The sequence below is a fragment of the Alosa pseudoharengus genome, unplaced genomic scaffold (genome assembly GCF_046254945.1).
Source record: "Alosa pseudoharengus isolate Yale_2024_CS ecotype anadromous, Long Island Sound unplaced genomic scaffold, YU_APseudo_1.1 YU_APseudo_1.1_scf_23, whole genome shotgun sequence".
Lineage (NCBI taxonomy): Eukaryota > Metazoa > Chordata > Actinopteri > Clupeiformes > Clupeidae > Alosa > Alosa pseudoharengus.
In genome coordinates this window covers 4711173-4723985 of record NW_027468685.1, presented here as the reverse complement: position 1 = coordinate 4723985, position 12813 = coordinate 4711173, and the positions used below count along the sequence as shown (strand labels likewise).

At 41.3% G+C, this 12813-nt stretch overlaps 1 protein-coding gene across 4 annotated transcripts in view; it reads left to right on the top strand.

Moving 5' to 3' along the window:
• The window catches only part of LOC143140340 (GTPase IMAP family member 8-like), a 40634-nt gene extending 29648 nt beyond the window's left edge, over positions 1-10986 (top strand). For all 4 annotated transcript variants that reach the window (XM_076301151.1, XM_076301152.1, XM_076301148.1 and 1 more), the window contains 7 exons: positions 5320-6021; positions 6408-7001; positions 7110-7304; positions 8566-8746; positions 9043-9172; positions 9285-9392; positions 9575-10986. In XM_076301151.1, the coding sequence (XP_076157266.1) occupies positions 5320-6021; positions 6408-7001; positions 7110-7304; positions 8566-8746; positions 9043-9172; positions 9285-9392; positions 9575-9988 (2324 nt within the window). In that variant the 3' untranslated portion in view covers positions 9989-10986. The remainder of the gene's footprint in view (positions 1-5319; positions 6022-6407; positions 7002-7109; positions 7305-8565; positions 8747-9042; positions 9173-9284; positions 9393-9574) is intronic.
• The last annotated feature ends 1827 nt before the right edge of the window (positions 10987-12813 follow it).

Below are 12813 nucleotides of genomic sequence, written 5' to 3'. Positions count from 1 at the left end.
ACTGTCTTTAAACTGGCAGATAAAGTCGCTGCATTTAAAGCCAAGCTTGATTTGTGGGGACGACGAGTGGACCAGATAAGTTCCAAACAGTAGCCTATTGGGGGTTTTGGGAGAGACTGAGGCAGGGCCCTTTCTCTCGCAGCTGGTGCGCGATCACCTTGTTGCGCTTTCAAATGAGTTTGAGCGTTACCATCCTCCAAAGATCCACGGCAAACCAATGAGTGGGTCCACAACCCATTTGTCAATATCCCGAATAGTCCTAACTTGTCAGCGCAGGAGGAAGAGCAGTTGATCGAAATTGCAAATGACGGTGGTCTTAAGAGTGTGTATAAGGAAACCTCTCTGGCGGGTTTTTGGATCAAAACCAAAGCAGAATATCCCGAGATGAAAACGCTGAAAACGTTTCCCACCACGTATCTATGCGAGGCCGGGTTTTCGGCAATGACTGCAACTAAGACCAAATTGCGCAATCGACTGGACATTTCAAACACACTGAGGGTGTCACTGTCTTCCATCACCCCCAGATGGAAGCTTCTTGTTGTAGGGAAACAAGCAGGGCTCCCACTGATTATATTCGTAATGCACGTTTAGTTCCCATGTTTTGTTCCCATATTTTGTTAAGCATGTTCACACTTATAGATGTAGCTTCAAGTTGTTCAATATTCATAGTTCATATTGTTCAATTTTCACTTCTTCAAGTTCACGTTTTTCACAAGAGATCGTTACCTTCACTGTTCATACATAACTAAAGCTAGTTCTTTTCAAGTAATGCATGCACAACACATATGGAACATGGAACCCCCGAACCCCCCCCCCCCCGCCGGTCCATGAAAAAAAAATAGGAATCAAACCGGTCCATGGTACATAAAAGGTTGGGGACCCCTGACCTAGAATGTTAACTTTGAACTCGTTATATTCAGTAAAGAAGCACTACACAAGTAAAACCATTGTAGGCCTATGTTATAAAAAATGTTCATCTATTCTTTTACTCCGCTATACTCAACGTGGATGTTAGGAAAATCGCCCTTCTGGCTTGTGTCAATATTGCACCGTGCGCATATGTGTAGGTCTACCTGGTGTGCTACGGCAAGCAACATTGACAGAAAAATACACTTTGCTACCGTTTGTGCACGAAATGTGCACTCGCAAGCATATCCCATGCAATTTCCGTGGTCAGATACAAGGCGGGGAACATAGGACCCTTTTCTACAATAAGGGTCCTATGTTCCCCGGTCCCATACAAATAGCGGGGAACATAGGACCCGGGGAACATAGGTACGCTCCCTAAGCAAGCTGACATTGTAATTATAAGGTAGCTTATAAGGCAATAGGGACTAATTATTACACACGCACACTCAAACATTTAGGATTGACCTTTATCTTGTTTAATGATAATACAAATGATGATGATAGTAATAATGTCATCATTATTTTTTGTAATTATTAAGTCTTAGTTCAAAGTTATATTTATGAAGCTTACCAAGTCTTTTAATACTGGTAACTTTGATTTGGTTGTTGTTATTGTGTTTTTGTTCAAAAGACTAAGTTTCATATCTTAGTTTAAGTTTCATATCTAAGTTTCATATTTATTTTTATACATTTTATTTATCAGACCTTTAATATATTTCGATGTTCCTCTGTTCCACTGTGACAATAGCCTATTATTTAAAAATAAACAAGTTTGTTTTTAAAATGCATTATCATATTATTTTTGTCAATACTCATAAATAACTACAAATAACTAATGTTAGGGAAATCTGTTAATGTTTTGTTGCGCGTTCCTGAAAAAAAAATATATCGGCCGAAATATCGGAATATCGGATTTTTAAATCAACAAATATTTGTATCTGTATCGGCCTTCAAAATCCTTTATCGGTCGGGCTCTACTAGAGAAATGTACGACGGAGTATTAGGGCCACACATGAAGGGACATTTTTTTTGCCATGACTAGATTAAACTCGACATGTCGATTTTAAAGTCGCCATGTCGACATTAAACTCGACTTTTCGAGAAAAAAAATTAAATGTAAGATCGACTTTAATCTCGACGTATCGACTTTAATATCGCCATGTCGACATTAAACTCAACATTTCGAGAATAAAGTTGAAATATCATGTCGACTTTAATCTTGACGTGTCGACATTAAACTCAACATTTTGACAAATAAAGTTAGTTTGGAGAGAGAACGACCGCTCGAGACGATTGAAAGGGAGGATGAATGAAACAATGCAACTAGTGCAACAATGATTCAGAGTGTTCGAGTGCAACAATGATCAGACATAGGACTATATCATGTGGACAAAACATAGAACATATTAACCTACGTTGCTCAGCCAAATAGTTAGGTCCCATCACGGAGTTACAGGCGATAAATGCGATGGTCAAAAGTAGCCTAAACGTCATAGCGGTTTATTTATTTATTGTAGGCCCATTATTAAAGTGTTGTTTTTCATCTAAAGGTTCAACTTCATGCTTATGCACTAGACTAGTCATACTAGGCGCTCTCCCCAATCCTAGACTTTCACGTTGCTTGTTTGTAATGGATGCAAAACAGCCTATTGCTGAATGTCTATGGAGGGACGAATGAAGCCTACATGCACACATATGCACACATAGCCTAGTGCATAAATAAAGTGCATGCACACATATTCTCTCCCGGGATCAAAATAGTATATATCCTTAGGCTATACCTGTGTTTCTAGCCTCCTATAGGCTACGTATTGCAGGTGAGACATGGAAAAGCAGTTTTAGAAAAATGAGTTTTGCCATGTTATCCTATGGAGAGTGACGGCCTGTGGGTCATGAAGGGCAGTTATTTGGATGTGCAATGGCCTTACCCACGTAAAACAGAGTGAAATAACATTTTGTATAGAAACATTATATCATTGGATACATATATTTTTCTAGCTATTTAGCCTAAACGGCATAGTGCATGGTATTTCCATAACCGCGAGACAGCACTTCACGATGACTGCAATGAGTAGCCTAGTTAACAGACAAGACGCAATCTATCTGAATATCTGCAATCTAGCAATCTATCTGAAACAACACCTATTTGAAGCCCATTTTTCATATAACATATTGTGTATTAGTGTAGGCTACATAGCTTAAACTGTGTAGGCTATGTTTAAACAGTAGGGCCTATTGCGAGTTTAATGTCAGCATGTCGACGACACTTCGAGATTAAAGTCGACATTACATTTCAACTTTATTCTCGAAATGTCGAGTTTAATGTCGACATGCTGACTTTAAAGTCAACATGTCGAGTTTAATCTCGCCATGGCAAAAATATTTTTTTTCTTCATGTGTGGCCCTAATACTCCGTCGTAGAAATGGCATGAAAATGTGATATCATGATTATAGTAGGCTACCAAAAATTATCAGGGTTATCGGCATTATTGCGATACGACTAAAATGTGCTGAATTTTGCCCTAAACCTACCGGCTGTCCTCCAAGCACAGTAACAACAAAACTAAAGGCCAACAGAACCACATTCATATGCCGTAGTGTCATGTCATAAAAGTGGTGTGGCTCCTTTAAGACTCCGTTTGTGTGAGTTCTGGAGCATCTTCTAATCGACTCTCCAACTTGATCTAACTGTACATCATCTGATTTAAATATTTACAGGTATCAAGGCTATATTTAAAATTTTGCATTTATTTTCTATTTGGCCTGTTATGAAATCATGCACTGAACAATAAATGCACAGCTCAGCTTAAGGAAACTTAATGCTTAGCATTTTGTGAAACTACATTGGAAAAACTAGGCGATACTGTTAACATTTATTTTGTATTTGGCCTTATCGTGTATTACAAAAGTCCAAAGTTGGAGACTTTGTAGACATTTGCTTCAATATCAAAACCGGATTACTCTGGAATGGCTAATTGCATAACGGAACGCTTTACACCTTTGTGTTTGGAAAGTTCTGCTGTTTATTCTGATATGCGATTTATAATTTTTTGAATGAAAAGTTTGTGAGATATTCAACCACGACGAATGGGTGTGGAGATGTCCGCCTGTTTGCCTTATAGGTCTAAATCAGTGGCGGAGCTAGGGGGTGGCTCAGGGGGCTTAAGCCCCGAATCTTTTTTCAAAAGCCCCGAATCTTTTTTTTTAGTGTTTTAAATTCCCGGCAACTCTTATTTCCAATATAACTTCCGCTCTAGAATCTTTGCTTCTGACAGAGGCTTTTTGGAACACCGAAGCCATGACGTAGCGTTGTCAAGGCAGCATTTTCACTGGATCTAAACAAATCAATCTAACCATTGAAATCACCATAGCGGATAGCCCAGAGACCTGACAATATGATAATTATTGATTTTTTAAAATAAAAAGGTATTTCAGATAAGGACCAGAAGGGAAAAGTTACATTTGAACACTTTTATTTTAAACTTAACCGTCCTCTGATTTTAATCACCACAGTTATCAAAGTAAACAGGGAAAATAAATAGCAACATAATCATGAAAAACAAATAAATAAATGTGCACAGAAGTCTGAATGAAAAGCAGCACTGGTTGAAGCCTGGAAATATTGTAAACAAAGTAGCTTAATTTGCTAGTTTATCATAGTCTACTGGTTACCTGTTAGACTGTCCAGTTTTCCCATGTGTGTTTCAAATGAATACTTTTTCTCCTTGGGACAGGCCCATTTGAGTCTTGAAAAATACTTTGCTATTTGCATCGCGATTGGGATTATTAGAACTTAACAGTCAATTTGAATGCAACCGTTTTGAACAAATTCGTACAGCGTGCTAATGATGCTAACCGAATTTAATAGCAATTTAGCCAGTTGTCTTGCACGATTGTGAATGTTTGGATTACATGTGCATGCTGAGGGATGCGCCTGTTGAGAGGGAGAGAGAGAGTGCACGGGGCAAGGACTCCTTGAGAGTTTGTGTTGAGGTAGGCCTACTTCTATCGCCTACTCTGGTAGAGTTGCACATACTATAATGCAAGCTATATTTAGCCTATTTATTTATGGACAACGTAAGGCGGGAGGTGTGTGTTGCTTTTAATTATCGAATGTTCTATCGAACGTATTTTTTATTGATATCGGTTACATGTCTATTGCAATATATATTGCTATCGTTTTATCGCCCAGCCCTAATGGGAACACTGACAGATAAGGGGCGGGGTTGGTTCCTGACAGGGTCCTAACAACACACACACACACACAATCACATACACACATGATCATATCCACACACACACACACACACACACACACACACACACACACACACACACATTATTATTATGACAAAATCATAGAGAGGAATTTCAGTGTGTTTCACAGAATTACATGCTTTGTGTTTCCAGGTGGAGTTCCACATCTTTCTGACATGAACATTGTGCTGCTGGGAGGCAGACGGCAGGGGAAGAGTTCATCAGGAAACAGCATCCTGGGCAGAGAGGAGTTTGGCACCTCAGGAAGAACAGCTGAGTGTGTGAAGAGAGAAGGAGAAACAGCAGGGAGACACATCACTGTAGTGGAGGCACCAGGATGGAGCAACTACACTGTAGAGGAAACTCCTGAACGTGATAAAGGAGAGATTGTCCTCAGTGTGTCTCTGTGTCCTCCAGGACCCCATGCTCTACTTCTGATCATTAATGTGAGTGACTCATTCACAGAGACACACAGAAGAGCAGTGCAGCAACACATGGAGCTGCTGGGGGAGAGAGTCTGGAGTCACACTATAGTGCTGTTCACCAGAGGGGACTGGCTGGGAGACACGACCATTGAGCAGCACATTGAGAGTGGAGGAGAGGCTCTGCAGTGGGTTGTAGAGAAATGTGGGAACAGGTATCATGTTGTAGACAATAAGAAGAGTGATGGTGGCCAGGTGACAGAGCTGCTGGTCAAGATAGAGGAGATGGTGGCAGGAAACAGGGGCCATCAGTTTGACTTTGACAGCAATATTTGTAAAAAACTACAAGAGAAGAAGAAGGAAGCAGAGAGAAGAGCAGAGGAGAGGAAGATGAAGGTGCAGAAGCAGAGACAGACTCTCAGATCATCAGCAGGTGAGAGACATTTTCAGCTCCCAAACCTAGACATGAGACATTTAAATATACGCATCACAACTCATGTCTACTTCATTCATTATCTCTCTGTCCTATACTCTCTGTCTTCTCTTTTAGCACACACACACACACACATGCAACCACATAAATACACAATCACACACACACACACACACACACACACACAACCACCCCTGCCCACACACACATACACACACACACAACCACCAACACACACACACATCACACACTAAACACACACACACACACACGGCAATCACGTACACACACACAACAACCACATACACACACACACATAATTATGATCACAAAAGCATAGAGATGATTTTGTGTGTTTCACAGAATTACATGCTTTCTGTTTCCAGGTGGAGTTCCACATCTTTCTGACATGAAGATTGTGCTGCTGGGAGACAGAGTGGCTGGGAAGAGTTCATCAGGAAACACCATCCTGGGCAGAGAGGAGTTTGGCACCTCAGGAAGAACAGCTGAGTGTGTGAAGAGAGAAGGAGAAACAGCAGGGAGACGCATCACTGTAGTGGAGGCACCAGGATGGTGGAGCAACTACACTGTAGAGGAAACTCCTGAACGTGATAAAGGAGAGATTGTCCTCAGTGTGTCTCTGTGTCCTCCAGGACCCCATGCTCTACTTCTGATCATTAATGTGAGTGACTCATTCACAGAGACACACAGAAGAGCAGTGCAGCAACACATGGAGCTGCTGGGGGAGAGAGTCTGGAGTCACACTATAGTGCTGTTCACATGTGGGGACTGTCTGGGAGACACGAGCATTGAGCAGCACATTGAGAGTGGAGGAGAGGCTCTGCAGTGGGTTGTAGAGAAATGTGGGAACAGGTATCATGTTGTAGACAATGAGAAGAGGGATGGTGACCAGGTGACAGAGCTGCTGGTCAAGATAGAGGAGATGGTGGCAGGAAGGAGTATGGACTTTCCTCCCAATTGTAAGTATACAACTTTTAATGTGATTTTTTCTTTTTAATGTAATGTAGAATGTAATTCTCTTCACACCAAATTAACCAAATGCCTATTATTTATGCATATACATGTAGTAAAAGAACACATCCCTGATGACGGCTCTGGAGGAACATCTGGATATGGCTCTGCTTCATCACGACCTGTATCTCAGCTCCTGCGGCACTTTGAGGGCCTCAACATGGCTGGCTCCACTCAGAGCTCTGGCTATGGCACAGGCCTCAGTAGGGATGGATTACTGCACGGGCCTACCGGGCCCAGGGGCCCAAGAGGTCAGGGGGCCCTGAAGCCCAAGCCTTTGCAATGAATCATTGCCTCAATATCACGAATTTCACCTTGGGGATCAATAAAGTATCTAGCTATTTATCTATCTATCTATCTATCTATCTATCTATCTATCTATCTATCTATCCATCTAACAAATCAGGATGTAGGCTATGAATCTGATTGAATTTAGTATTGGCCATCCCCAAAATGCACCAGAATACAGGAAATCACATCAAAAAATTCAAAATTTGAGGACCCCCAAACCCCCCCTCCCACATATACGACAATTAGTGGGGGGCCCTTAATACATCTGGGCCCAGGGGCCCGAAAGTTCATAATCCGCCCATGGGTCTCAACATGGCTGCCTCCACTCAGAGCTCTGGCTATGGCACAGGAGGGGCAGCAGAGGAGGCTGCAGCTGGAGAGATAGGAGCTGGGGAGCTGGAGAGATGGGAGCTGGGGAGATGGGAGCTGGGGAGCTGGAGAGATGGGAGCTGGAGTCCACAAAACAGCCGTGGGCAGCCGTGGCCCACTGGTTAGCACTCTGGACTTGTAACCGGAGGGTTGCCGGTTCGAGCCCCGACCAGTAGGCACGGCTGAAGTGCCCTTGAGCAAGGCACCTGACCCCTCACTGCTCCCCGAGCGCCGCCGTTGTAGCAAGCAGCTCACTGCGCCAGGATTAGTGTGTGCTTCACCTCACTGTGTGTACACTGTGTGCTGTTTGTGTTTCACTAATTCACCGATTGGGTTAAATGCAGAGACCAAATTTCCCTCACGGGATCAAAAAAGTATATATACTTATACTTATAGAACCATAGCACATGGACATGGTGAGATTGGGATCCACAGAACGAGAGCACATGGACATGGTGAGATAGCTCAACAGGATTTAATCTTGAGACCAGTACATGAAAAAAGACTTGCTACTTAGAAACAAGCTTGGTGTTTAAACTCATTAAAGGGTATGATATTTTTAGCCTGAAACAATTAATACACCTATGTTAAGAAAATATGAATAAAACATGAAAGGTTGTGGTCCAATGTTTTGTGAAGAGAAAGAAATAATTTAATTTCTTCATGGCCACAGGAAAATTATTTCTCTCAAATATTATACAGCATCCACACTACTGTGAGATATAGCAACTTCAAATCAGTAAATATTTGTGATTGTTCCATGTTAAATTTCTATTTTTGTTCAGTTCAATGTATGGTGTTCATAAAAGGTTCAATTTACCTACAACTTTTAGCATATTCTCTTACGTCTAGATCCCCTTACACATTTTCATTTTGTGGATGTATCTACAATAACCGTGGACTACAGTAATTGCATTGGAAGTGGATCATATGGAGAAGTTTACAAAGGCTCATACCAGGAAACTCCTGCTGCTGTAAAGATCATCCCTATTAGAGATAGTTCAGTCATCACAAATGAGTTTCTCATTCCTTTGTAAGTGTGTGCGTGTGTGTGTGTGTGTGTCTGTCTGTCTGTCTCTCTGTCTGTTTCTGTATGCTTTATTGTTCATTTCATGAAGCTGCATTTGCAATCTTGTATGTATATATGTCTTGTAATAGTATGCATGTAATTCAAACATGATTGTTTGGTCAATCTGTAGATTGCATAGTCAGTTTATTTGTTATGCAACACAATTATGCTAAACATCACATTAATACAGTAAGTATACTGTAAACATGCTTAATTTACATTCAAATATTGACAAAAATATCACATTAAATATTCTTCAGGCGTTTGTCTCACCCAAACATTGTGAGGATGATGGCTGTAGCCAAAAGTGAGACAAAGATCCTCATTGCTAATGAGTACATCCAAGGTGCCAACCTCAATCAGGTTATTTATAAAGATATTCCCATCAAGGTGAGGCATGTTCGCTATAAGTAATAATAGCAATTAACATAGAAAATAGTAATCAACATTTAATACATTATAATAACAATTTGTTAAAAACATTCTTTGATTACACTTTCAGTTACAGTATGAGGATAAGCTGTGTGTAGCTTTAGATATCGCTATGGCAGTTGAGTACATACATGATAAACGGATCATCCACCAGGATCTGAAGCCAGCAAACATAATGGTGAGTATCATGTTTCATATGGAGTCGAATTAAATCATGAATGGCTAAGCTTAATAATTGAAGAATATTACTGTAGGCTTACTAACATCCAAAGCTTAATTTTAATGCTCAAGCATTTCAGGTTTAATGTCATTCACAAATCACTGGTCATTTAAGTTGACCTTTCTCATTGTCGTTCACAGGTTTCAGAAGGTAACAGAAAGGCCTATCTCACTGACTGGGGCCTGGCGAACTTCAAAGACACCATGTATGGAAGTGTTCAAACAGGAAGTGGTAAAACAGCGGGTTACTATGGCCCTCTGGGAGGAACCCCTGCCTACATGGCCCCAGAGTGCATAGTAGAGTGTGAGAAATGCAGCACCATGTCCGACATGTGGTCTCTTGGCATCACCCTTCTGGAGATGTTCTCAAACTCTAGACCTTGGCCAAGCAATAACCAGCAAGAAATACGTAAACTTCTCTATGATCGCCAGGGTCCTCAAGCTCTGGCTGAACTACAGCCTGCTCTTCATGACATTTTAAAACCACTGTTAAGATTTACACCCAATTCTCGCATGAATGCCAAAGATCTGGTGAAATTGCTGAAGTCAAGTTGATGTCAATAAAAGACATGGTTTCAAGTCATAGGGACTGAACAATTAAGACGTCTTTTTCAGCTTTTATATTGTGTTGTTGTTATCATTACTGATAAAGGGAATGTTTAAATGATGTTAAACATATTGTAATGTTCATATAACATGTGATTACAAGAGTTTGTCAAATATACTATCCTCCAGATGTTGGTTAAGTGTATGCTGCACTATGATAAAATACGGGACTGTACATTCCAAATGCAGTTACTCAAAAGTTCAGTTACAGTAGTTATTTGTTCTATTTGTAAGTGTTTTGTACAACATGATGACCTTAATATTGGTAGAGAGCAGCATGTACATAATAGCATAGTAATTATCATTATAAGACACCCTTGCATTGTAACTATAGATGCAGACCTACCTAAGACACCCTTGCATTGTAACTATAGATGCAGACCTACCTAAGACATCCTTGCATTGTAACTATAGATGCAGACCTACCTAAGACACCCTTGCATTGTAACTATAGATGCAGACCTACCTAAGACACCCTTGCATTGTAACTATAGATGCAGACCTACCTAAGACACCCTTGCATTGTAACTATAGATGCAGACCTACCTAAGACACCCTTGCATTGTAACTATAGATGCAGACCTACCTAAGACACCCTTGCATTGTAACTATAGATGCAGACCTACCTAAGACATCATTGCATTGTAACTATAGATGCAGACCTACCTAAGACATCCTTGCATTGTAACTATAGATGCAGACCTACCTAAGACACCCTTGCATTGTAACTATAGATGCAGACCTACCTAAGACACCCTTGCATTGTAACTATAGATGCAGACCTACCTAAGACACCCTTGCATTGTAACTATAGATGCAGACTTCTAGAACACTGCAACTGATTAGACATTAGATTGGAGTGTTGATTTTTTTCCTGCAAATCTTAAACCCTATGAATGAAATCTACAAACTGGAATTCTGATGGATTTTAATAAATAACAACCTGATAAAAATGACTCGTTTTTTGACCTATTATAATATCTTTTTTTTCTCTCTCTTTTTTCAATTTGTTAAATGTAACAAAATGTCACCCAATATTGTTTGTAATCAATTATGTTAAATTATTGAAATCTACACAGAATAGAAGTAAGGGATAATGGACGACACGGTGGTCTGTTCATAGAAGTTAACCCTTATAAGGTGTTCGGGTCTGTGGGACCCGTTTTCAGTTTTTAGCTTAACCCTCATAGGGTGTTCGGCTTTTTGTTACACAGGAGGTGCTGCTGGGTCTAGTGGACCCATTGCATTTTAGGCCTTTTAATTCAACATAATCAAACTTTTTTTTTTTTAAAAATACTCACTAGATGTTTACTTCATCCCAATTGCAAGTAATATAAACAACACATATGTTAAATGCGTTGCCTTTCCCGTTGTTAAATCACAATTATGAATAGAAGTGCCACTTGTTTTTGTTTATTTTTGTATTAAAATATAACAAAATAAGGAAATGCATCATAAAACAGTGATAACTGGAAAATAATCAACAATTGTACAAATGAAGCAAGTTTTATTTATTTGAATTTCATTAGAAATTGAACATACTCAATAACATCTGTCTGAACAACACATTGAACCATTGAACACGGCAATTTTATACCAGACTATACCACACATGAGGGGCAGTCTCACTGTGTGTGTATTGCATATGTATTTTTTGATAGGGGATGGCATGAAAAGTTAAAAAGAAGAATTGATATCTTGTGCATAAGTGACATGCACAAGACATCGAGCATGTAGGTCCTGGTAGCATCCGAATCACATTGGCAGCCATGCAGGGGGGTTCATTTCTTGAGCAGGAAGACCATTCAATTCTACCATTTTTTGACATCCATATGTTGTCATTTGCAAGCTGCTGACAGTCTAGTCCAATGTCTGGCTGCTCAATGGCTGGTTCTATGGCTGGCTGCTCAACGGCTGGTCCTGCGGCTTGCTGCTCATCAGCTGGTCCTGGATGCTGGTGGGCTGGTCCTAAGGTTCGCTTGCGTTTCGGAGCTGGCTGACAGGCTGGTCCTATGGCTGGCTGCTCACGATCTGGTTCTGAGGCCTGCTGCTTATTGGCCGGTCCTGGGGCTGGCTGCTGGCAGGCTGGTCCTGAGATTCACTTGCGTTTCAATGTAGGCTGACGGGGTAGTCCTAAAGCTAGCTGCTCACGGGTTGGTCCTGGGGCTGGCTGCTTGCGGGCTGATCCTGGGGCTGGTTGCTTGCGTGCTGGTCCTGGCTGCTCACGGAATGGTCCTGGTCCCGGCTGCTCACAGGCTGGTCCTGGCTGCTCACGAGCTGGTCCTGGCTGCTCACGGGCTGGTCCTGGCTGCTCACGGGATGGTCCTGGGGCTGGCTGCATGCGGGCTGGTCCTGCCTGCTCACGGGATGGTCCTGGGGCTGGCTGCTCACGGGATGGTCCTGGGGCTGGCTGCTCGCAGGCTTGTCCTGGCTGCTGAAGGGCTAGTCCTGAGGCTCTTTTACGTTTCGGAGCTGGCTCATGCTTATCCTCCTCTTCAAACTCAGTGTCAGACTCTGAATTTTCAGAAATCTTATCCTCATTTCTTTGAAACTATTTGCTCTGCATCACCATCAAAACCCTCTGACACACACACAGGACCTGATTTCCACACTTGTATCATTTTTATTAATGCACGGTCCAGGTTGTAAAACGGCCCTGACGTGAAGCGGACTCTGATGAACTTTAGCTTTAAAACATTGCTATTTTACTTAGCCTGCTGTCATCCATCTAGCTAAAAGCCACCTCCGTCATATGCTACAATGTTGCCATGTTC